The following is a 23,868-nucleotide window of genomic DNA, read 5'->3' as shown; positions in this document are numbered from 1 at the left end:
TCCGCGTAGAGGGCTCAAGAAAGAAAATAAAATGCAGACGAAGACCTAAACGAGTAGCAGAGTAGGCAAGCAGCGAGAGCACAGGACGTGACGGTCGTGAAACGAGTGAGAAAAAGAGAGAGAGAGGTGGAGGAGAGGTTCAGGTTAAGCATCAGTGAGTATCAGTCCCCGCTTTGCCGGCCATGTGACAGCCGCCCATGCCTGCCTGATCTGGGGCGCTAGGCGCCTATGCCTCTTCGTCCGCTGCCTCTTGCCGCCACAGCGATACATTTTTGACCTCCTTGTCCTGCTTGGCTGGCCTGCTATTATCCACTGCGCGTCATACGGCGACTCAAACCGTCGAGAATGGCTCGGAAACGTCGTCACTGGTCCGTCATCGCATCCGATGGAAGGTCTCCCAAACGGCGAGCGCAGCCTGAAGAGGTTATAATCGTCGACAGCGATGACGATGACCTAGAGGCTATTCTCGCTAAAATCAAGCAGCAAGAGGAAAGCGAGGCACAAGCTAAGCGGCTACAAACGGAGTGGGCAAGTAACAACCAAGCGCCACAGGCCGGCCCCAGTAGGCTGGATGAGCCTGTCCCTATTGCAGATGTGCCTATTGCTGAGACTGACGAGGCACTTGCAAGGAGGCTACAAGAGGAATGGGCTGCAGAGGACGTCGCTGCGGGCCAACAGTTGTTGGGCTCTGCAAGTCGTGCCGGTTCGTCTGGCCGTAACAGAAGCGGCGTCTCCGACAACTTGCCAAATGAGAGACTAGTGGGACACAAGGACGTATTTACCGGTATGCGAAGATGCACGCAATGCCAGGCAGATGTCCCTTCTCCCCGTGGATATGTGCGAGTTTTACATTCTGTATATATTTGTGTCATGATACGAGCAAACATCATAGGTCGTCTACTCTTCAGCCCAGCTGCCTCCCATGAGTCTTGTGAATCTACTCCACGCAACTTGTCCATTCTGCCAAAGCGTTCATTGCCGCGGCTGCTTCAAGATTCTGAACTGCAGACCAGGATGCAGAGGCAAGAGCGACGAGAACTGTCAAGTAATAAGCTGCTGCACTGAGATACGTGCAGTCGCTCTTTTCGAAGCCCTAGGTGGCCTTGATCGTCAATATCTTGGCGAACGAGCCATGTCAGACAGCCGAGCGAAAGTGGCTGCGTCGAAGCGTCGCAGATCTGCTGTCAGCACCGTGGGTCCTGGCGGGACTGGATATGCTACAGGTTCAACTGGCGAATACCATGGGTACGGCTATGCTGAAAACGACGACCACGCCTTATTCAACCCCCGAGGCCGTGGTCGCCGTGGCCGAGGTATGCCCCCCACAGTTACAGAGCATTCAACACGGACCGCTCTCGCATCGCACTGGGACGAGATCCTCGTCCGCGCATTGAAGACGATCATCTCACTTCTCCCTGCTCCTTACGCAGACGATGCACAGGTTTACGACATGCTTCCTCACCCATCTGTTACGCAGCTGCTGCAGATCTCTCAGCTACCAGAACTACTGGCCGGCCTCCTGCGCAACGATTCGCTAACTGACTGGACGGCGCGCTGCGACCTGTACAATGCCATGCTATTACTGCTGCGCAGAATGGCGGACTGCGAATTGACGCTGGAGGTAAGATTTCTTTGCCAGCTCTTCATACCAGGTGTTAAGGGTATCATGCAGGTTTTGATCGGCGAACGGTACGAGCTCGCCAGCAGTGGAGGGCTCGAAGAGTGGATGTGGGGCGACGGCGAAATCAAGTGGGCAGAGTCCTCTGATGGCGCATCAGTCAAAGCGCAGCCGCTGTACACCTACTTCCAGAAGCTCACGAAGCAAAGTGAGGCGTTCCTTGCGGGCGCGTCTGCGCTTCTTGAATCGGGAGGCGAGGACGCTGAGATTGAGAATGCTGTACAATCTCTCTCGTTGTGTGGTGAATTCATTGCGACAAAGGACGACCTGGAGAGGGCAATGAGGGTGCTCAACAACGGCCCGTCCCCACCGACTAATAACGTCGATGAGTCCTCGCCGTCACCCCCCTATCAGCACAAAAAGCAAGGGCAAGAATAAGGGCAAGGGCCATGACCCCGCACTCGAGCTCGAGCGCAGATACACCGCGGAGTGCGAACGGCTCGCCTTCGCACACGTCGCATTCCCGCAGGCGCCCGATGGGTGCTATGCAACATTTAACTACGCGAACCAGCTCCAGCGCACCGCAAACGCGACACGGACGCCGAAGGACCGGCTTCACCTCGTCAAGGAGCTCGCGGTCACGGCAACGAGCCTGCCCACCGGCATCTGGGTGCGTGTCGACGAGGTGCGGAACGACGCGATGTGAGTCTGCGCGCCGCTCGTCGCTCCCGATGTTGCTGAGAGTCCCGTAGTAAGATCATGATTGCTGGCCCAGAAGGCACGCCTTACGCCGGCGGGTTGTTCGAGTTCGACTGTTTCGTCCCGCTCGAGTATCCACACAAGCCGCCCCTGATGCACCTCCGCACGACCGGTGGCGGCTCGGTGCGCTTCAACCCCAATCTTTACAACTGTGGCAAGGTGTGTCTGTCGCTGCTCGGGACATGGCCTGGTCGGTGCGTCACTTCTTTATCAGCATATCTGGGCGAGCACTGTAATAGCGCTGATGAAACGTAGTCCGGAGGAGCAGTGGTCCTCGAAGTCAACGCTCTTGCAAATACTGGTGTCCATCCAGAGCATGATCTTGGTCGAACTGCCGTGGTTCAACGAGTCCGCCACTTGCTTCATTATCTCTTTCTCCAAGCGCTCACGCTTTCCAGACCGGGACGCGGCAAAGCATCTCTGACGAACCGCGCGAGCATCGAGCACAACAAAGAGCTCCAGACGCACACGCTCCGGTGGGCAATCAACAACTGGCTGCGCGACGAGCACAAAGAGAGCATTTGGGCCGTACGTCCTCGCCTTCCGCTTGAAATGGGATTTCACTTACTTTGGTGTGCCGTAGGATGTCATCGCGTCGCACTTCATCACGCGTGAGGCAAAGATCCGCCAGTGGTGCGTCCCCTCTCCTCTTCGTTATCCATGTAGTCTCATTGGCGTGCGAGCAGCATCAGAGACTGGGCGGGATCCAACCCCCGCATCCGCGGGTACAGCAGCACGCCCTCGCAGCTACCGTACGCTGTGCAAGATCTGTGGGGCGCTGCACCCGCGGCTCCAGCTCGAAAGGCACAACGCAAGGACCTTATTGCCGAATTCGAGCAAGGGATGCAGCGGGTCAGGGCGTGGAATGTTTAGCTACAACCAGGTGCAAGAATGACAAGAAGACGCGTAGCATTATGGTCATGTACAGGCAGCGTATTCCCATTGGATATACCGTACAATCTACTCACTTGCATCAGTATTCGGACGCCTCTTCATCCACTTTAGCGTTCTCGGTGTACTCTTGAGCATATCGGTGATTAGCTGGCACACGGGGTCAGTAGCGGTGTGGACGCATGGCTGCGACGAGGACCGACGTTCTTCTGCTTGCGATGGTAGCTCTCGACGCGCTTGCGCATGATAGCAAGGTCGGCCTCACGTGTGATGCCGTTGCGGAACTCGTGGGATCTTTGATATCTCTGATCTTTGGGGACTGTTCGAGATGGCGCAAATCGACGTCTTCCCTGCATCTGTGTTGCCTGATTGAGAGCAGTGTCCGACAATGGTAATGGCACGACACACGCACCATGTTGAGGTCGTTCGTGTTGAGGTCCATCTGCGAGAACGGGTTGAAGTTTGCCATGGGACCGAATACGCGATAGCCGTTCGCGAGGGCTTTGCAGAAGAAATCACGACCTTCAAGTTCTGTCTGAGGGGTCAAGGGCGTGACCCAATCATTCCTGCGAACAGCAAACAAGCGGCGCATAAGTCATGGAGGAGAAAGCAAAAATCTCGTAGAGTCGCGGGTAAGCCCAGAAGTGAGGCCAAATTTGTGGGTGCGGTCTCCTGATTTGCTGATCGGAAGCACGTGACATCGGAGTATACTGTAGGAGGCGTGCCCGCGGCAAAACGAAGGCGTCCTCTTTCGTTCGTTGTTACACCTCATCTTCTCTGAAGTATGCGAGAGCAAGCATGAGCGACACCCATCATGACACAACCAAAGGTAAAGACCGTGCAGTAGAGACACTGGGCGTCGAGGATGAGGCTCAGTAGGAGCAGAGGATGCGTATGTGTTACATGCTGCGCGCTGCATGCTGAAGGGAAGCGTGCGTTGAACGCCAATGTTCAGGTGGCATCTTCATGGAGCTGGATGGCAAGCCAGGGCCGAGAAGTCAAACGGCTCAACGTTCATGGTAGAGCCCCCTACTGAATTTGAGTCATTTGACTGTACACTTCCCCGCACTCTACCCAAGGTTGATCTTTTGTCCTGTTAGTCTTATCGCGGGGCGCAAGCCTTTCTTCCGCAGTTTACTGCTCCGACTGAAGAGATAGCGCGTCGTGCCAGGGAGAATCCCGACAGTGTTGATATCAAGGAGGAGAGGTACATCCAGATAATGCACCTTCTTGACCGCTCTTCCGCCATACACTTACGTCGCGTGAACGTATCTTGAAGGTACGGCGCTCTCCTGGCATACTATGCGGCTGTGAGTGGACCTCATGTCCGGTGTTATACAATATGAAGACCAGTTTTTAGTCTACAAGATTCAGTCGCCATACATCATCCACGTAGTCAAAGGCTTGTCTCGCTCACCAGGCCAGACCTCCCATGCCGCGCCGCAATCACTCTCGACGATGTAGACCAGCCAGAATCCGAGCGACCCGCTCACGCAGACAGTCCAAAATTTGTTGTAGCCCGATGGTGGACCAAAGCGAGCTGGTGAGTTGCCAAATGTGCTTGAGAGGCAAGAGCTTAAATTGACATAGGTAGGCATGGAGAAGACTACTGAGAAATACATGGCGCACTGGCGAGCTGAGTCTTGCGGACGGCGCAGGGGACATAGCTTACATCAAGCTCAAGAGATTATACAGTGTGCACTCTCATGAAGAACGCAAGGGTATGTATCCAGCACACCAACTCCAAGAAAGTACTCATAGGAGGTTCAGATGTTTGCCCAAGGCCAGCGGACATCATACAGGCAGGAAATGTTCGACCTCGGAAGCGGCGAAGAGGATGAACGGAGATAGGCCTGTAATTGTCTAATTTCTGATTCGCCGCCAACGATCCTGATTGACTCTTAAGAGCAATCAAAGTTGTAGAGGCTCGTTGCGACGTCGTCAATATCTACCTAGGCTATCTGCAGGATATTGCAAGGCGTGGGCACTACGGCTCGTACCTGCTCGTACCTGCAGAATCTCATTCATAAGATGAGTAGGTACAAATGTCTCGGTTCATGGAAAACGCATGTGAATTGACGCTTCAATTTAGTCAACAACCTGCACAAGAATCTCTCAATCTCTGTTACCGCGAAGTTCCGTGTGTTCCCAACTGTTGAAAAGACAGCCGAACACGTGAAGATACTCGAGAGCGCGAGTGCCTGGATTCTGACATGCCATGGTCGCACCCGCGAACAACGGGGTCACAATACAGTAAGCACTTCTGTAGTCCGACCACTGCCGCATTTAATACGGGCCCAGGGTATTGCTGGCTTGCACAAGATCCGTGCAGTCAAGGAGGCCGTCTCTGTCCCAGTCACTGCTAACGGCAACATCCTGTTCCACTCTGACATCGAGGCCTGTCTCGCCACAACAAGCGCTGATGCCGTCATATCCGTCGAGGGAAACCTCTACAACCCTGCTATCTTCATGTCTGCGCCTGCGTCATCATCATCGCTCGCTGACTCTGTACTCCCGTCAACCTCGCGCATCTCATCAGACTGCCTGCACCTTCCTCATACGCGCCTGCGCTCGAGTACCTGGCTACCGTGAAATCACAGAAGACGCGGACGAAGGGCAGCGTGGTCAAGAGGCATCTGTTCAAGCTACTTCGGCCCGCACTTGGTCGTGAGATCGAATTGTACGACTTTCTGGGACGAATACAGATCAAGCACCTCGGGGACAATGAAGCATGGGACCAATACGAGGCTCTCATCGAGGGGTTTGACGAGCAGCTGCAGGTGCGCTTGCATGATAACTCGCTGTGGCGCCTCAAATTTAATCCCGTACTGTGCAGCAGGATGCCAGGGCCGCAGAAGGTCGCTCTGTCGATGAGCTGATCATCTTGCATGAGACGACGGGGCTCAAGGCGATGCCACATTGGGTCGCACAGCCATTTTTCCGAGTGGTGCCCAAGGTTGCGGAGTAGGCGGAGAAGAGCAAGAAGGCAGAGTTCGTCGTCGCCGAAGGTTTCGAGCCTCAGTGTGCCCCAGGTACGCTCGATTAAGGCTCCTCTTATACTGCTGTACCCAGCTGTGCGTTGTTACGCAGAGCCAGCAAACAATGATATATATACCGCCTACTGAGAGTACAGTAGGTGTAAACGTGCACCCTTTGAACGGACACCGGGGCCAGACGAGCTTTCGAAGCGTGTCAAGCTGGCACGGGAAGATGCGGTTGAGTCGGTAGCCGTTGCGTCACAGACCAAGGACGCGGAGCATCCTAGACTTTTAATGGCGCGCCGGTCATAACCCGTCTGCGACTTGCATCAACGGCGACTGTATGCATCTACGTGGCTCGCATATACATGCCCGTCAACAGGTCAAGATGTAAATTGCACATTATTCACAACGATATTCCAATTAATGCGATAGGGCGAGATAGTATACGTGAAGCTCTCTGCTCGTGTCCATAATCCACCTAGTCGGAAGTATCCATTAAATCCTTGTCCTTGACCTCTGGCTCCTTCGTGATGCGTGCGATATTGATTTTACGTTTGTCCTCGGTAGCCAAGTAATCGCGGATATTATAGTAATGCGCGGAGTTCGAGTGCGCTATGATCCTGAGCGACTCACCACCGTCGGGACGCTTGCTCAAATCCGCCTCCACCTTCACGTAAGTGTCGACCAATCCCACCCTAATGTCAGCTAGAGCATTCCCAAGAGGGACAAGGTCCTCGTGAAGGCAGTCCCGGAGCATTGTTTTGAGTTTATCAATCGTTTCCGTCGCCACATCGCAGAACATCTCGCGACGTTTGATAGGATTATCGAAAAGATTGGCAGCGAGCGCGCACTGCTTCATGAGCTTCTCCCTCGGCTGTCGGGGTCGGTTCTCTGTCGGCTCGACCACCCTATTAACCGTTGTGTACATGGAGACCCAGAAGAGTGACTCCCAGTCGTTCAACGGGTGGTACCTAAAAGGAAGAGGAAGAGTGGACGTAGATGAACCCTTCGGTCTTGCTTTAGCCCCTATAGCAACCAAGAGCGGGACTCCAGGAACGTCAGGCTCCGTCGAAGGGTCGCTGCCTGCCTTGTGTCGAAACAGATATGCGTGGGCATTGGCCTCAACTGACATAAAATACCGGGTACCAGGCTGTTGTTATGATCAATATTCGAGCCATAGCTGTATCTACCGACACGACGTACCGTACGTGTCGTATGAGCCTTGTGCGCTGTTGTCCAATGTTGAGCATATTCCAGGTCAGTTAACAAGCCGCGTCCGTCGTGCACCAGGATATTACCAGTGCTGATGTCGCGGTAAACCCAACCAAGGTCATGCATGACGACCAAACCTATATATGCACATTCATTAAGATTAACAACATTGTCACACAGGTAGTCATACTTACACTCCATGACATCACATATCACCTGAAATGCAGTCGCAAAGACACTTTCGTCGTGCAAAGGATGACCAAGTTCGTTGAACACGACCCGATAATGGGCTTTGGGGCCGAGACAGAGGGACCGAGACAGAGGGAAGCGATTAGCGGAGGATGCCTTGCTGTAGTACGCAGTAGAACTCTTATCTCTCGAGATTGACCGAGAGTGGCTGCAAGATCGACCTCGATGTCTTCATCATCAAGACGAATATCGTCTAGAGAAAGCGTGACGTCTGACTCGCCAAAGACTAGGACGTCTCCATCTGCGTGGATGGTGGGGAGGTGCCGTGATACCTCTTGCTCTCGTTTGCTCTTGTTTGCAATCCCTTTGCGTATTTCGCGAACGATGTCTGCCTCCCGTTGCCGATCCGGAGCGACCCAGTAGTCCTTGATGACCACGAGGTTTGACTTTGACCCACCCTTGAGATAAGCGGACCACACTCTTGTTCCACGTCCGATAATACCGTCCGCGGCAAGATCTGAAAGGAGCTTGACAGTACAATAGACTAGGGCGGTCTGGCCCTCGTTGTGAACAGTAATTTCGTACTGACAGTCAAGGTCTGCATCTTGCTTCCGACTGCATGAGACACGGGTAATAGTAGGGTCCCATCCCAAGGCTGTCTTGTCAGCATACAATGCTGCCAGGAAGAATCTGATGATGGACTTGGGGTCCTGGAGAACTTATCAGGATCATCTAGCCTCAACACAACCACGCATGGGGATTTACCTTGAAGAAGTCGAAGGAAGCGCTAGCAATAACCTGCGAACGATCGCAGTACCACAGCCGAGTGGATGTGTCTTCAATGGTGAACCCGTAGGCTGCCCGACGCAAGGGATCTTCTCGTATGATGTGGTTTAACGCCCAAAGGACTTTGTGGATATTCTAGCAGTATCATAAATGAGAGGATGAGACTTGAACTGAATAATTTGACTACACACGTTATCTGTATCATTCCATGTATTATGCTTCTTGAACTCTCCAACGAGGCCGATGTCCCACCACCAGGGCTTCTTCATGTTCTTGGTACTGGACACGAGGAAATATCCGTCTGGGCGAGATTTATTGTCACGGTGATGTGACGTAAGAGTCCTGTTGCCATTGTTCATGTAGGTGAAGTGCTGAAATAGCCTCGTACGGTCCCCCTTCGTCCTGCGCCAGCGGGCAGCAGCCCCTATAATGTCATTTATTACGCCTTCTAGTTGAGCAGATACTGGAGTCTCCTTGCGACTGTCTTTCGCCGGCTGTTTGCGGAAAGACGACCAAACGTACGTGCCGGGATTTATTTCTTGAAGAGCTGGGCGGTTTCTGGGTTCCTTCTGAAGCTCGCTCATAATACCCTCTATGTCGGCCTCTGTTTTAAAACTCTCGGGGAGCGGGGACATGAGGTGACTAAGGAACGAGTTCACACTGACTTTTGGGACGCGCCGTAGCTGTGCAATGAGTGCCTTCCGAGCAGCATCTGTTTCTGCTGCAAACAGCGAAGGGTTTTGCGCCTGGGCGGGATCATGAGTTGGGTAGGTCTGAGAGAGGAAGACCCGGGCTCTGGCTGCTCGGGAAGGCCGGCGAGGTCGAGGGCACCATCTCACGACAAACTGCGGATGCTCACGCGGTTGTTCAACATAGGTTCACTAAACAGACGGTTTGGTTTGTGCTTCGTGCTCGAGAACAGCGGTTAGTGGGCGCTTGTACTCCTTTCGACGTCTTCCCTGGCGCACTTCCGCTTTTGGGAAACCCGCCGCCACTTACTATCACAGTCTTTGATGGACAAAAATCGAAACTCGCAATGGAAACCTGGTTCTCGCCGCGCGTGATTGACAACAAGTGAGGGTGCATTCACTTACTATAGTACTGCGTTCACAGCTGTGCGCATTAGCACATTTTGGTGTGCTAATGTACATGGTGATGCACAGCTGCGCACAAAAGTGCACGTACGTGCACTACCGACCGTGTCAAACTCGCTATCATCCCCATCAAACTCGCTATCGCCCATGTCAAACTCGTTGGGCGGCTATGACGGCAGTGCGCAAGCTTATTACAAAGTGCACCTTTGTGCACGCTGGTGCAAAATGTTGACAATCGCACAGCTAACCCGCATGATATGTACTCAGCTAGATACCCTTTGGGACACCGACGCGCAAGAAAGTGCACCTACATGCACTTCGGCCCGTACGGTAGCGCTGATGCGGGTTCGAGATTTACGCCGCCGCCCAGTTCCAGTTTGGCGACGTTGCGCTTTAGTTCGCGCTCGTGCATGCGCGTGCATGTACGTGCACGTACGTTCACGTCTGTGCATCTGTGTGTATTTTTGGGCACTCTCAGGCAATGTGTTGCGTGGGCGCTCACCTCTCAAATGAAAACGAGTTTTTGCATGTTTCTAGTTTACGACATGCTGATTTTTGTCCATGCCCAACCTTCATAACTTACATACTAAACTCACCCAAATACTGCAGAACGGATATTTATGAGGTTGCCATGCTAAAGATGTTCTCAGTATGAGGATAGAGTATCCCCGTCAACCAGAAAGATGCGAAGACCAGCGAGTTCAGTGACTCCTTCAAGTTTGCATCAGCAAAGACACTTTCTCCAGATAGGAAACCAATTCTGTACGTGAAATAAGAGGGGAGCTCAGAGCGTAATTCTGGGCGTGATTTCAGGCTGATTGTAAGGCTGTTTTCGACCCGCGGAATGAGACGGTTTCGGGGTCCTGAAAAGGTGCTTCTGGCGGAGAGGGTCAGAATCACGCATGGGTGTTGAATCTCGTTGCCGTATTCGAGCAGGGGACGCAGCAGGTCAGGGCGTGGAGTGTTTAGCTACAACCACAATGCGAGAATGAAAAGAAGACGCGTAGCATTATGGTCGTGTACAGGCAGCGTATTCCCATTAGGTATACCGTACAATCTACTCGGATGGGACATGAGGGTATCGTCATTGCGTGCGCCGGTTCGTGACTCTGCGGGCTCGCTTTGCGGGTCCCGCTTATATGTATTTGCGGTGTTCCTGGCCACTTGCATCAGTATTCGAGGGTTCAGGAGAGGGAGGTATGAGGGGAGGACGCACCGGCATGTGCGTGGTCTCGTGATCGACGTGGACGAATGCACGGCCGACGTTGGGCAGGACCTCGATCTTGTCCTGCAGCTGCTGACTGATGTCGTGCGCCTTCCAGAGCGGCGTGTTTGCGTCCATGACGACGTCGATCTCGACGTAGTAGTCCTGCGCCTGTGTCAGCATGTGAGCCGTCCCACGCACGTCGAATTACTCACTGGACCGCTCTGTACACGGAACGTGTCAGAAGATGCGGTGAGAAAGGAGGAGCGGCGTGGCTCACGTGGTATGCCCGGACGGTGTCGACCTGCTCGATCTCGTCCGAGAACGTCGTCGTCTTGTAGATGAGCAGCTGCAGGAAGTCATGTGGTGCTGACTTGCCTGCGAGCAGCTCGAACTGTTTGTAAACCGTCCGGCCCCACGCGACAATAACACCCGCGCCAATCTGCATTTTTTTTTCAGCCTACTGAAGAATCAGAGAGGGGTCAGGACATACAAGGATGGCGCCCATCGGGTCGAGGACTGCACGTGGGTTAATGGGAATCAGGGAATTAGAGTGGCGAGAGAAGAGTGCGTACACCACTTGAGCTTGCTTCCACCTGCGGACATGAGCAGACCTTATGGGCCTGTCGTCAGATTTTGGCAATTGACCAGCGGTAGAAGGCACATACCAAAACCATTGATGAACAGGTCATTCCGGTGATCTTCCCAGAGGACCTCGACCTGGCTCGATGCCCTGCGGAGAGGCCAACAGTAGAGGAAGAGCGCAAATTTGACGCCTGCGCACAAGATGGTGCGGACTGAGCGCTATGAGAGATAAGAAGGGCATGATGACAGACGTACCAAGCGCAGCGCCGACGGAAATAAGCGAGGGGATATGCAATGCATTCGTATCGTCATCGCTGTTGTGCGTGACGATGGTGCGCATGGACTCCACGATTACGACCAAGTTGACTGATCCCATGCTGGAAGGCAGAGTCAGTAGTGCACGCCAACATGATGCGCCACTTCACGCACAGGAAACCTTCACAAATATTGTAAGGCGTAGCATATAGTCACTGTTTGTTGACAAAACGTACCATAGACAATATTACCGATAGTTTCCAGGCGAGCGCCACCCACTGGCCATTTGTTGGCATCTAGCTTCCTCGCTTTCCTGTTCAGCCACAGAAGCAAGACATTGCTGCCAATATCGAAGACGGAATCGATACCAGTAGCAAGCAATGAAAGCGACAGCGATGATATGGCAGCATAGACTGCCAATTGTCCCATGTGAGTAATTAATAACTAGAGAGGAGGAGAAGAGCGCACGCTGCAGCACGCAAAGGCTGAAGTTGGCGATGAGACTAGCCCATATAGCGATTTTGATCTGGCGGTACACGTCAGCAAGGGCTTATGCACACAGCAGACCCTCAGTTACCGAGACTTTGGACGCCTCTTCTTCCACTCTGGCGTCCTCGGTGTGCTCCTCCATGGGTTTGAGCAAATCGGTGATTAGCTGGCACACGGGGTCAGTAGCGGTGCGGAGGCATGGCTGCGGAGGACCGACGTTATTCTGCTTGCGATGGTAGCCCTCGATGCTCTTGCCACGTTTGCGCTTGCGCATGCTGGCAAGGTCGACCTCGGGTGTGATGCCGTTGCGGAACTCGTAAGGATCTCTGATCCCTCCAATCTTTGGGGACTGTTCGAGCTCGCGCAAGTCGACGTCAGTGGCCGTGCCGTCCTCAGCGTACTGTTGAAGGGTTATGCTAGGGTCGAACGAGCCAGAAAACGTCGAATGCGTACCACATGCGATTTGGGGTCCATCGGGCGGGCCGAGAGGACGTGGTCCTCGGTAGTTTCGACAACGACCATAAGACGCCGTTGTCTGGCTAAAAAGTCCTGTGCAAATGTCAGTCGCTGAGAAGATGCATGGTTCTTGAATTGAGTGGGGTGTACTCACGGCTCGGACGTCGGTCTACTCGCTGCTCAATGGCGGGATCCGAGGGAGCGGTAAGGAGGCCTGTTCCCTTGTTCTGGGTCGCAACTGGTTCCGCTCTGTTGGATCCCCGGTTACACAACATTATACAACGTCTCTTTTGTCGTGCTCACTTGCAAAATATGTGGGGAACGGCTGCAATACGGGCTCGACGATGTGTTACGTGGGTGGACGTGGTGGGAACGGGCTGGAGGACGGGGCGCTAAAAGCAACTGAACTCGGTCGTATTCGGGGGTTGAAGCAAGACGATACGCGCTCCCAGTGCTGCCACCGCTGTGTTGGCTGAGCACTCAGCAAGCAGTACCAGTCAGATACAGGCGCTGGAAGCTACGTAGGCTCAGACATAATCGCGTTTGACGTCTGTGTCAAGGTATGCAATATGAAGACCTAATACTAGAGAAGATTGTGGACGTTGAAGAAATATCACTATTCTGGCACTCACCTAAGAGACAACAGGAGCCCTAAGTCGACACAATAGAGCTATAGTGCGCGATTTCGGCCTCTGTATTCCATCTCAAGCTCGTCATCTATCCACTCTGTCCGGCTTCTCCAGGGCCGAGAGCTGCGACTGGTCTGTGCGCTGAGGACGAGGGCGTTCCAGAAATCGCCTAGTGATTGTCCCAAGCATGAGGAGACCATGCACCACGCCAGCGCTGCAAAGCTATAGAGTCGTAACACTCAGTGTTTGGTCATTGTGCGAGATTTGGCAGGGTATTCACAGGAGGATGGCGAGGAAGATGAAGAGAGGCGCGAGGCTTGATGCGGTGTCGTTCATAACGGATGGCGTTGCAGGTGAGAACCTAGGTCATGCCAGAGAGACGGTGAGCACTGGGTTGACCGACGTGGTTGACGGCGAGGAAAGAACAAGTGCCTGAGAGCGATTAGGCAGGCGGTGGAAGGAGATTGCGTCGGGAAGTTGATCTTATCTGATAACCGGTGGCGTGTTCTACGGCCTGGAAGCGCAACCTACCACGCTCTTGTGAAGAAACAGCCTCTCGTAAGTTTAAATGATGTAAGCTAGTCTGCCTGTTGTCGAGAAGAACACCGTCGACTCGCTTCTCTCCGCCCGCAAATTGAGACGCAGATAAGCAGCGAATCCGATAAGATATATACAACATATTCATGATAAGTGCCAAAAGCGAGTGTAAAATTCACAGTCCGACGTGGACAGGCCATGGCCCCAGGCCTCGCTCATCTTACCGCAAGGCCCTCGGAGATGGCGCTGCATTGCGCATTATCCTCCCAGGCGACTGAATGCACAGTGAGCGCGTGCTCATATCTGATCTATTGAAGGCGGGTCCAAGCGCAGGTCTTCTCCAATCCCTGACGGTCTGCGTACCCGTCACTGCCATTCGGGAGTGCACCTCATGGTCTGCCGCTACTTCTGCATTCAATGGGTTGAATTATGGATGGCAGGCAATCGCAAATAGCGTGCTCCTCTATCTGGCGTATTCTAATGCCGCGACTCAGCAGTGTAGTTCAAAAATGGCCCGTCAGTGCTTGTCACGTTCAAAAATTGTAGCTTGTGCCTAGGTTACACCGTCAGCAACTTATTCTCTGTACGTCGCAGCCTCTGTCTTGTAAAACGCCATGCAGTAGACGATTAATTCCCAGCGGATCATCTAAAGATGCCCTCAAGCACAGGAACCCAGAACGGATAGCGGGCGACTTCGCTCGGGCGCCATCGCACTTCAGGGATCTGGATCGTGAGCTGGAGAAGACGACGGCTTCGTGGGCCCATGGTCTCAGTAGAGATATGGGCTAATGAAGAGGCTCCAAGCAAATCAGTCTCAGCGTCATGATGTTCCGGCATGTCCTTCTCTCCACAGCGTCATCTTCGAGGAGTCATGACGAGCGGCAGACGTATACATCCCGAGCCTGCATTCTTGAGCTCGTGGGAGCCTCGACGTTTTGCCAGATGGACTGATAGTGCGCTCAACACCGCACATTGTCCCGGAGAAGAGGTCGAGCATCAGGTTCATATCACCTCACTCGTGACGTCTACATTATCATACGACTCCGCACTTCTAAATAGGTCTTAGCAGTTAGTGACGCTCTGCTCATCGTCGTTCAAGTCAAGTATCTCAATGCAGTGGCAGCCGAACTGAACCGACAGAGCATGAGACATGCGTTCTCTTCACGGGCCTGTCGCGGGCTGTCTTCCACTCGTATGATTCTCCACAAGAATAATTCTGCCTCGACGAGAGATTTCCGGTTACCCGTTTCAGGTATACTGCACATGTGCGCGAAAAAATTCCTGGCTCGCGCTAGCTTGTTTCAACTGACACTGAGGAATTGTAGTCACGAACAGCATATTAGGGGTGTTCAAAGTTCGCGCGCAAAACCGATTCACGGCCGCTTCGAGAGTCGTTTCGAACGAAGTGAAACGCGACTGAAGCGCGCGTAGACTTTGAACACCCCCGACCACGAGGGAGTTAAATCGAGTTGCTGGCGGCGTGAGGGACACATCCGCTTCATTCCTAATGATCTATATACACTCTATTATACCTGTAGTGGGGCTCCTGCATGCTCTCAGGGAGCAAAGATGCCTCCAAAAAATTACCCGTTGGTATGCACCACGGGACGGCCGAGAAATGCTTGTATGGGGACACGCTTCTCATCATAACATGCAGAAAACAAGTAGCAAAAATTTAATATAAATTGATTACACTGTCACTACTCCATGTGCATGAGGCTATTACAAAATTGATGCAATAGCACGGGAGGAGGGGGAGGAGGAGGGAATCAAGGACGGGACGAAGCGGGTTGGTCTGGAAAGCGAGCGTGAATCGAGCGAAAAGCGGCGTGCGAAGCGGCTCAGGAGCCGCTTCGACGGACGACCTCGATTCGACGCGATTCAGCACGATTCAGCCCGAATCGTCGCTTCAGGACCCCGAAACCGCGCCGCTTCGAGTTTCCGTTTCATCCTCTGAATCGCCATCAAAGCGAGTCCAAAGCGCGTTCAAAGCGAACTTTGAACACCCCTATTTAGTGTACTCCTGGCGGGGTACACGCAAACCCAGAGCAGGCCTAGAGGCTTACGGGGTGAGAAAGGGCTGCATCTCACCACTGCGTCGTGAACCTTTCTGGCCTATTGACGGCGGCGGACAGTGGTAGAAGACGATGAGGCGCGCAGACACCCGCCTTTGCTCGCTAGGTGTAAGCAAACCCAGCGGGAAAACTTGGATGTGCTTGACCTCGACGCGCAGGGCGCAGAGGCGTTGGAGAAGAAGCAGTTCGTTCGGCCCATCCTGAAAGTTCAAACTAGCGTGTTGTCCATCCCATGCCGTTGCCCTTATTAAGATGGAGAAACCGGAGTCCGCGCGCGAGCTCAGGGAGACTGCAAGGAAACGTGTAGAGGTAGCATATAAGCCATGATATATGATACCCCGACATGATGCTGCGTCTCGCACACCCTAATTCCCTTTCCTGTCATTTTAGCAAGTCTGGCTGGCTATTCACGCGTCACGGGGTGGCGCTCTCCCCTTGAGCGTGTGCTGCAGAAACGAAGTGAAGCCATCCCTCGCTTCGCTTGCGGGCCGCTTGGGAAAGGGGCGCCGACGGTGCTACCGACCGCCTCTCGATACATTGCCTTTTGTCACCTCAGGAGGCTGTCAGAGTACTGCATCGCTATCGCCATTCGTGCTTAGGGGTTATGTATGCAGGAGTGTTCGCGCGGTGCTTGAAGCTTGATGGTCTTAGGCTGACAGCCGTAAGCGCCTTTCCGTTTACTCGAAGCGCCGGGTGTAAAACACCGCTTGACTTACGGCAACTTGCGGCTCACGGCCGGGCGGGTAACTCATGAACTACCATGAACGCGCAAGACATACTGCTCTTGCAGATGGTCAGGCTCGCCTCGTCAGGGGGCGTTTCTTGCGCATTTATCGAGCGAAGCTTCTCAACGATCGTGCTAGAAGCTGAGTTTGATCGCCAGCCAGCGAGGCTGACCGAGAGAACTCCAAAGCGGCCTCCTCGCAGTCAGCCTCAAGCTGGCCTCAGAAGGTATTTAAGTCCTGCCTCGCACCGGTTCTGGCTCCTCACCTCTCGACCCAATACCCTCACCATCTCTTGACGATACCCCACAGCCTATACCCACTACTACTTCATATATACCCCTGCTATATATACCACCATGCGCATGCCTACTGGTTCTTCGGTCATCTTGGCTACCCTCGCCTCCTCTGCCTCTCTTGGCGCTCTGGTCAGCGCCGCCCCAACAGACAACCAGGACTCGGCCGCGGTCGCGCAAGCCCCCGGCAGCGATGCCACCCCCAGCACGGACGCAGGTGGTCTCGGCTCCCTTTTTGGCGGTCTCGGTGTGTTCTCATCTCTTCCTTTCTTTTCTTCGACACTAACTCTTCCAAGGTCGTCGCGAGGTTGACATAGAGCCTCGCCAACTTGCCGGCCTCTTAAACACCATCGAAAGCATCGCTCCCATCGTCACCGCTGTCCTTCACTCGCTCGGTCTCCAGGTTAAGGGCGCTGTGGACGCTGCCTCCGTGCTCCCCCAGGAGCAACTGAGCCAGATCCAGAGCATGGTCCAGCAAGCCACCGGGGGCGTACCAGTCTCTCTTCCGGGTTTGTCAGGCGGAGCACCCGGCAACGCGAACCACAGCACGAACGGCACCAATGCCGGCAATGGAGGCAATAACGGTACTACCACGACCACCCACGCGCCGCGCGCCCCGCCACCCGCCTGGGTGGACGACCGTCGCAACGGCAACGGTGGCGGCGACACAGGCAGCCAGGGCTTCACGTTCCCTATGCAGATGGACGTCGTCCCCGGCGGCGCGCCTATCCCAAAGCTTCCAGGCGGGGTCTTCCCTGGCGCGCCCGCAGCCCCGGTCAACGGCGTCCCGATCGGGAACAACAATGCCTCCGCGCCCGCGGGCCCGCAGCCCCCGAGCCCCTTCTCGCCTGGTCTCCCGCCGAACCCGCCCAACACCCCCGCCGAGGCGATGAGCTCCCCGCCGCTCTTCAACCCCGCAACGGCCGAGGGAAATGATACCTACCCGGGCAACGCGACCTTCCCCGCGAACGGCACGGCGACCTCGACGGCGAGTGGCGAGCCCTCCTACCCGACTGGTTCTGCTTGAGCGCGCTGGTATATAGTGGCTTGTACCGTTACTCTGAGCTTGGAGATGTCTTATGAGCGTCACGACTTGTAATGATTTTGCATAATTTTAGTGATTTATTCAGTTATGTACAACTCCCACAAATGAGTGAATGGAATGAAAGTGAAGTAAAGCGCGATGTTAACAGAGTAAGAAGAGTATCAGTCAAAGCATAACAGTCACAAAGCAAAGTATGACGTTCTTGATACACAAACAGACCGCACTCATCAGCATAATGCCCTGGCTCCATTGATCATCGCAGTTCCATCCTCTTTGCCCGTATATCCAACCCATTCCTCAGAGCCATCCAAACTATGTTGTCGAACTTGCTCCTGACATGGTCCCCGAGGTCTTCTGCCAGTGCTTCAGGCCGCATAGTGCACAGACAGTTGAGCCCGTCTTCGCAGCATACGCCACGCCGCACGAGGAACGCACCGAGGGTGGGCAGCTCCGGGATGTTCCGGAACGTTGCTAGGCCTAGAAAGGCTCGTATCGCGGGTGGGAGTGGTAGCGCGTTGTGTGCCGCATCGCTCTGCGGCGCAGGCACGGGCTGTTCGACAACCGGCGCAGCAGGAGCCTTTGGCAGTGCCGTTGGTGGCGGCGCAGGTAGGGGCGAATAACTCAGCGACTGCCGAGTATAGCCCGTCATCCGTACAGGCGACTGGGCGCGCGGCTCTTGCGTCTCAGGCCCCGCAGTGTTGTCTGGGGTGTCGTCGCGCATCGAGGCAGGCGTAAGCGGGTACTCGGGCGGAGGGACGGACGGCGCGGTGCGCGAGCGCCTGGTCGCATGCGGGATCGTGTCGTGCGTGTGTGTGTGCGGACTGGATGTCTTCGAAAGGAAGGTAACCGCGAGCCCAGGTCGTCGAGCTGGCGGCGGGCTTCCAGCGACAACGCTGAGGCTCCGGAAGTCGCGCGTTAGTGCGTGGTCAGAGCAGGGCTCGTCCACAATGGTTGGTGCCAGTTGTGTGCCTTGTGCAGCAGAATGCATGGAGGAAGCACCAAGAGTAGACTTAGTTTCTGATGTACCAAGAGTGGTGTTGTCTTGAGCGTGGACTGGAGGCAACATCATAAAAGTTAGATGCATATAAACCTGAATGAATCTCCACTTCTCCGACCTTTGGTCAACTCGCTTCTCCGCTCCCTAAGGAACGGTTGAGCAACAGGTTCAGCAGCAGTGGTCACCGCCGGAACGACGCTGTCGATGTCCATGCCCTCCACCGGCTCCTGAGCAGCCATCTGTACGTCGTCATTTCCAGCCTCTTTGGCAGATGCACTGTCGGGAACGATCAAATTCGAGGAATTATTGGCTGTCGTGAAAGTTGGTGCGCCGGAGCTGCCGTTCTCGCCTCCAGCCCTTTGCGTAGCGTGTTTCGGGGCAGCAGTTTCCGCAGAGGAGGGCGTCTGAGTCGCTTGGAAACGCTGGACAAGCGTGGCGAAATGCGTCTGCCCCACGACGCGTTCTTCAAAGATGGTGAGTCGTTGCGAGTCCTGCTGGGGCTGCAGTCTCTGTGCGGACGGAACGACGTCTGCCACACCGCGAGACTGCTGAGCGGCGACCCTCGCAGACCTCGGTAAGCACACCCCACTTGCTGCATGTATCTGTTCAAGGCATCAGAAAAATACACGTCCGAAAGGGCCGTTGTCTCACCTTGAGATCATCCTTGTTGCTGCACCGGAAGCGCACACACCTTGGACAAGGCCAGAGTTGATCAGCACCTGTCTTCTTCACAGTGAACGAAAAGCCGTCCGGGAACGTGACCACGACCTCCCTCGCCGCCCGTACTGGCCTGGACGGGCCCGAGGTCTTGGCGTTAGTGCCCCGACGGCGCTGCGACATATTGCGCAGTGGGAGAGACGGTGCAAGGCTGGAGCTAGAGTAGTTGTTCCGTTTTGATATTGGATCTCCGCGAAGTTCATCGCGAGTGATAGGGACAGAGTCACACACTTTCGGTCCCGTAGGCTGCGGGAGTCTTGCGCAGCTTGCGTGCTCGCCAAAACATACACACAATCGTCACGCGTGTTGCAAGAAGGTGAAGCATACAATTGTTAAACATACATTTTGCGTTAGCAAACCGAGTCTCAACCTGCGTCCAGCTCAGTGAGGAAAAAATATGTTTAAAATAAAGCATATTCAGGAGATAAAGGCTGCAAGATTACCGTTGCCCAAGTACCGATGCCCGCCGGACTCGTAGAGCATCACAGACCCGTAACCACTGGCTTCTCGAGAGCCCCCGGCTGCAAACATAGTGTTCGACTTCATGCCAGCACACCTCCATCTGCGAGAGAATGTCGAGGTCTTCAGAATTTTCGACGCCGTATATATGGAAAACGGCGGTCATCTGATGGACTTCTTCAGGCGAGGTCTTTGATAGCGATGAGAAGAATGCATAGACTGGGTCGAGTGGGGGGACCTGGAAAAGAGGTGGTGGATGATGTTGGAGCATCTGTGACGAGGGTTCTGCCGTGGGTACGTGGGAAGGGCTGTCGGCCTGGCGGATCACAGATTCCTGTCCAGGCATGAGACAAAGCGAGATGGAAGAGCCATTCAACTTACATCGTACATCTCCTCGTCTTCAGGCTCGTCCAAATCCGTAGCGCTCAATATGCGCTCGATCTCGTCTTCAGAGTCGTATGTCGTGTCGTCGGCGTATCCACGAAGTGGTGGGTTGTACGGCGGGTCGCTCTCCGGTGTGGGATACGCTTTTGCCCGCGGATCTTCCCCGTTCGCGAGTGGTTCCTGCTGCGTCTGCTCTTCTCCGCCGGAGTTGCTCATATCTTCGTCCTCGTCCTTGTCCAACTTCTCGTCAACATGATACACTGGTTTGAGCATGCTCTCATCAACGTTATCAATGTTGACGATGTCCCCAAGCTTCCCGTCCAAGTAGTCATGATCCTCGCTTAAGTTGTCTCCTGTCTCGTTATTGAGAGCAAAGTATACGTCGCGTACGTCGCAGTTGCAGTACTCCGCGATCTCCTTGTTAGACATAATGCGCTGGTTGTAACACTGGCGGATCATCGCGCGGAACGTCCGCGATATGCTCGGGATGCCGGTTCTGCTTTGTCGAAGACAGTGAGAATGAGAAGGTTGCCAAAGCATTGGGTTGCACTCACCGTGTACGCGTTGGGGTCTTCAATGGCCGTGCAACACCCTTAGCATTCTGGTTCTGAGGCGCCTGCGGAGCTTTCTCGGCCCTTCTGGGCAGTGTACGCCTTGCTTGTGGTGTGTCGTTGGCAGATGTGGACGGCCGCAACGTTTTCCTAGGTGGGTCAACACTGGTGCTGCTTATGGGGCAGGCGCCGCGCCACGCAAAAGCATGGTCCTGTCGCGGAGTCATTCTCACTATGAAAACATGGCAGAAAAGCGGCACGCACCTGCACATGCCTCGGATGTCTGAATAACGAGTCACACCGCGGACACTCGAAGAGGCCGGTGTCCCGGGACCGCTTGACCTCGTACTCCCCACCCTCATCTTTGAAGCGCATCATCGCCTTGGACTGGTGCGCCGCTCGCCAGTGCTCATTAGGAGATAGGTCGGAGACGTCTACTCTGCACATCATGCATCTGTACGGCTGGCCATTGTACTTTCTGCGAGATGTGTGCGGTTGTTGAACATCATCGTTGTCGTCGTCAGAACGGAACTCACCTCTTTGAAGAACCTCGCGACTTCACGTAGACAGATTCGAGAACCTCCTCGCTGACAATATTGAGAGCTGGGGGACGGTAGGGCATGGTGCGGGTGAGAGTGCCGAAGTTGTGTGTTCTCCGCTCGCTTTGGATTTCATGGGCGCCAACACGCTGCATCAGTTGGCGATCCGACATTCCTGCGCTGTGTACTACTGCTGCGATACTCGTAGGAGCCTTTCCTTGAGACTGAAGTACGAGAAAATGAGAGGGTTTGAGCGATTTGGAACCTCGGCAATAACTTGGCAGTTTAACACACCATGGTTAGTTTATGTCTAGCCCGACTGTTCTCCCCGCGAGCTGCTCTCAATTATCTCTCTATTAGCAGGCTATTTGGACATCGAGTGTGCACGCGATGCACTATGCCCTCCATGCGCCACATGTTAAAGTCTGCAAAGATCGCGCCGTCGCATATATGATCTTCACTAGCTTTGCACACTCGACAACATACCGACTTATCCCTGGTTATTCGTGATCTGCCCGACGCAATCATATAATTTACGGACTGGAGGCGGTAGTACTCAGCTTTTGGTAAAGTGATGATGCCCACGCGCTCCCCGAGACCGTGCAAGGGCCATTAGATATCAGTATTACTCATCTGCGCCATGTGTTTCTGCCTCGGGGCAGTCGGGAGCGTGACGATCGGAAACAGTTAAATACATCTGCAGACCATCGATGCTGTTCCCCCTAGCTAGCCATGTTGTTCCCCAAGGAGATACAGGCCATAACTATCTCTGCCCATGGTGGTCCAGAGGTCGTAGAGAAGAGTACTCTTCCGTTCCCCGAACAAGGCCCACAAGATATTGTGGTCAAGGTGAGCACTCGTGGCGGGCGGCCATTTCAATGCGCCAACTGTGTCTTTGCTAGGTCGTTTGGGCCGGTGTCAACACAATTGACACCTACTTCCGGTGGGCATCCTTTGCGGCAATGAGCTGGTCTTGACGCTCACCGATGCTACAGCAAAGGTTTATATCCTGTCAAGAAGTTTCCGCAGGTACTCGGCACAGAGGGGTCGGGCATCATCGTGAAACTGCCTACGGACGAGAAGGTACTTAACGATGCCGCTTACAAGCGACGTGGCTATAAGATTGGTGGAAGGGTCTCCTTGGTGCATATTCTACCCGTTCCCGCACTATGCAACTGATCATGACGCGGTTACCCGATTACTGCTCCCCCTAGAACGCGCTGGGTGCCTTTGCAGAATACGTATCGTATGCATGGACATCCGTCTATCCAGTCCCGGATGAGGTCCCGCTCGACATTGCATCGTCATGCGTCGCCCACGGTACGTGCACCATACGCAAATCTTCAGCCTATGACTTATGCGCTGGCTGCCACAGGCCTCACCGCCCTGACAACCATGACCGAATCGTACTACGTCAAGAAGGGCGACGTTATTCTCGTCCACACCATCGCAGGCGGTCTCGGCCTCGCGTTTCTAGCGTACGCCAAGTCTCGCGGCGCGACGGTCATCGGCACGACAAGCACCCCTGAGAAGGCCGAGCTCGCAAAATCGCTGGGCGCCGACCATGTCATCCTGTATACGAAGGAGAACACGGTGCAGCGGGTCCTTGAACTCACAAACGGGGAGGGTGTGCACGCCGTGTTTGATGGCGTCGGCAAGGACACGTACGTGGACAGAGCGACAATGAAGGATTGCTGAAGCGCTGACTCGCCTTGTCGCAGCTTCCTCCCTAACTTTGACTTGCTCCGTCGGAAGGGTACGCTTGTCGCAATTGGCAACGCTTCAGGCGCACCGGACCCCATTTCTCCTCTCAAGCTCTCTGCCAAAAACATTACTCTCATTCGCCCCAGGTAAGAACGCCAACGTTTATGACGCCTGGCAATCTCAATATTCTTGTGGGTAGTGTGTTCGGATATATTGTAACTCCCGATGAGGCGGACTACTACCTCGGCGAGCTCTGGCAAGCGATCCGTAGCGGACTATTCAAAATCAGAATACACCGTGTCTTCCCCTTTACAGCTGAGGGTGTCCGCGAAGCGCATCAGGAGATTAATACGCCGGGAAGTAGTCTCACTGGGAAGCTACTGATCAAGATTTCTGAGGAATAGGCGACTGGAGTATCACATTGGGGAATAGGAAGATAGGACAGATATGCTACATATATGTACAAGAGATTTAGCCAATGTTTGAGAGAACGGAGTACGGCAGAGATATGATATGCTGATACTACATACGATTTTGTAGCTACAAGTCGAGTTTTCTTATTGGAATTTGTTTGGTCTTGGCACGCATGGTTAGCCCTGATTCAAATGCATACCATGCAATCCAGTTGCCTCTCTCAATGAGCTTCCTCTTGAACTCTGCGAAATCGATATTGTGAGCCCGTCGATCCCGCGGC

At 54.2% G+C, this 23,868-nt stretch overlaps 10 protein-coding genes across 10 annotated transcripts; 4 read left to right on the top strand and 6 right to left on the bottom strand.

The window, feature by feature from the left end:
• Positions 1 to 253: 253 nt before the first annotated feature.
• Positions 254 to 3,661, top strand: PHACADRAFT_204748 (uncharacterized protein). Its single transcript, XM_007390925.1, has 9 exons — positions 254 to 703; positions 1,077 to 1,621; positions 1,673 to 1,999; positions 2,046 to 2,320; positions 2,371 to 2,571; positions 2,633 to 2,725; positions 2,776 to 2,905; positions 2,961 to 3,010; positions 3,064 to 3,661. Exons 1-9 carry the CDS (start codon positions 346 to 348, stop codon positions 3,248 to 3,250), a joined length of 2,166 nt encoding a protein of 721 aa, XP_007390987.1. The 5' UTR covers positions 254 to 345; the 3' UTR covers positions 3,251 to 3,661.
• A 1,638-nt stretch (positions 3,662 to 5,299) lies between these two features.
• On the top strand, positions 5,300 to 6,958 carry PHACADRAFT_180678 (uncharacterized protein; the record flags this gene model as incomplete). Its single annotated transcript, XM_007390924.1, has 5 exons — positions 5,300 to 5,303; positions 5,361 to 5,521; positions 5,570 to 5,784; positions 5,808 to 6,048; positions 6,105 to 6,958. 5 exons carry the CDS (start codon positions 5,300 to 5,302, stop codon positions 6,234 to 6,236), a joined length of 753 nt encoding a protein of 250 aa, XP_007390986.1. The 3' UTR covers positions 6,237 to 6,958.
• A 231-nt stretch (positions 6,959 to 7,189) lies between these two features.
• PHACADRAFT_61701 (uncharacterized protein) lies at positions 7,190 to 7,755 on the bottom strand (the record flags this gene model as incomplete). The annotated part of the gene is made up of 3 exons (XM_007390923.1): positions 7,190 to 7,399; positions 7,453 to 7,598; positions 7,656 to 7,755. Coding segments are annotated over 3 exons (456 nt in total), but the record flags the coding sequence as incomplete, so codon positions are not given.
• A 521-nt stretch (positions 7,756 to 8,276) lies between these two features.
• On the bottom strand, positions 8,277 to 8,571 carry PHACADRAFT_55426 (uncharacterized protein; the record flags this gene model as incomplete). The annotated part of the gene is made up of 2 exons (XM_007389565.1): positions 8,277 to 8,360; positions 8,416 to 8,571. Coding segments are annotated over 2 exons (240 nt in total), but the record flags the coding sequence as incomplete, so codon positions are not given.
• Positions 8,572 to 10,528: 1,957 nt separating this feature from the next.
• PHACADRAFT_248262 (uncharacterized protein) lies at positions 10,529 to 12,612 on the bottom strand. The gene is made up of 14 exons (XM_007390922.1): positions 12,517 to 12,612; positions 12,281 to 12,463; positions 12,152 to 12,229; positions 12,043 to 12,100; positions 11,811 to 11,987; positions 11,749 to 11,755; positions 11,575 to 11,696; positions 11,403 to 11,510; positions 11,310 to 11,348; positions 11,228 to 11,253; positions 11,015 to 11,176; positions 10,950 to 10,958; positions 10,747 to 10,899; positions 10,529 to 10,686 (listed from the first exon to the last, which is right to left on the bottom strand). Exons 1-14 carry the CDS (start codon positions 12,583 to 12,585, stop codon positions 10,666 to 10,668), a joined length of 1,212 nt encoding a protein of 403 aa, XP_007390984.1. The 5' UTR covers positions 12,586 to 12,612; the 3' UTR covers positions 10,529 to 10,665.
• A 4,229-nt stretch (positions 12,613 to 16,841) lies between these two features.
• PHACADRAFT_84985 (uncharacterized protein) lies at positions 16,842 to 17,805 on the top strand (the record flags this gene model as incomplete). The annotated part of the gene is made up of 2 exons (XM_007390921.1): positions 16,842 to 17,025; positions 17,075 to 17,805. 2 exons carry the CDS (start codon positions 16,842 to 16,844, stop codon positions 17,803 to 17,805), a joined length of 915 nt encoding a protein of 304 aa, XP_007390983.1.
• Positions 17,806 to 17,880: 75 nt separating this feature from the next.
• On the bottom strand, positions 17,881 to 19,664 carry PHACADRAFT_248259 (uncharacterized protein). Its single transcript, XM_007390920.1, has 3 exons — positions 19,472 to 19,664; positions 18,939 to 19,422; positions 17,881 to 18,876 (listed from the first exon to the last, which is right to left on the bottom strand). Exons 1-3 carry the CDS (start codon positions 19,658 to 19,660, stop codon positions 18,077 to 18,079), a joined length of 1,473 nt encoding a protein of 490 aa, XP_007390982.1. The 5' UTR covers positions 19,661 to 19,664; the 3' UTR covers positions 17,881 to 18,076.
• A 181-nt stretch (positions 19,665 to 19,845) lies between these two features.
• Positions 19,846 to 20,888, bottom strand: PHACADRAFT_248258 (uncharacterized protein). The gene has a single exon (XM_007390919.1). The coding sequence runs from the start codon at positions 20,807 to 20,809 to the stop codon at positions 20,369 to 20,371; it is 441 nt and encodes a 146-aa protein (XP_007390981.1). The 5' UTR covers positions 20,810 to 20,888; the 3' UTR covers positions 19,846 to 20,368.
• A 28-nt stretch (positions 20,889 to 20,916) lies between these two features.
• PHACADRAFT_248257 (uncharacterized protein) lies at positions 20,917 to 21,442 on the bottom strand. The gene has a single exon (XM_007390918.1). The coding sequence runs from the start codon at positions 21,156 to 21,158 to the stop codon at positions 20,931 to 20,933; it is 228 nt and encodes a 75-aa protein (XP_007390980.1). The 5' UTR covers positions 21,159 to 21,442; the 3' UTR covers positions 20,917 to 20,930.
• Positions 21,443 to 22,202: 760 nt separating this feature from the next.
• PHACADRAFT_248256 (uncharacterized protein) lies at positions 22,203 to 23,756 on the top strand (the record flags this gene model as incomplete). Its single annotated transcript, XM_007390917.1, has 7 exons — positions 22,203 to 22,319; positions 22,373 to 22,413; positions 22,466 to 22,613; positions 22,685 to 22,790; positions 22,846 to 23,134; positions 23,192 to 23,320; positions 23,374 to 23,756. 7 exons carry the CDS (start codon positions 22,203 to 22,205, stop codon positions 23,576 to 23,578), a joined length of 1,035 nt encoding a protein of 344 aa, XP_007390979.1. The 3' UTR covers positions 23,579 to 23,756.
• Between the last annotated feature and the right edge of the window lie 112 nt (positions 23,757 to 23,868).

This window comes from Phanerochaete carnosa (assembly GCF_000300595.1).
Source record: "Phanerochaete carnosa HHB-10118-sp unplaced genomic scaffold PHACAscaffold_1, whole genome shotgun sequence".
NCBI classification, from domain to species: domain Eukaryota; kingdom Fungi; phylum Basidiomycota; class Agaricomycetes; order Polyporales; family Phanerochaetaceae; genus Phanerochaete; species Phanerochaete carnosa.
The sequence above is the reverse complement of the archived record's forward strand: the minus strand, read 5'-3'. Positions and strand labels throughout refer to the sequence as shown.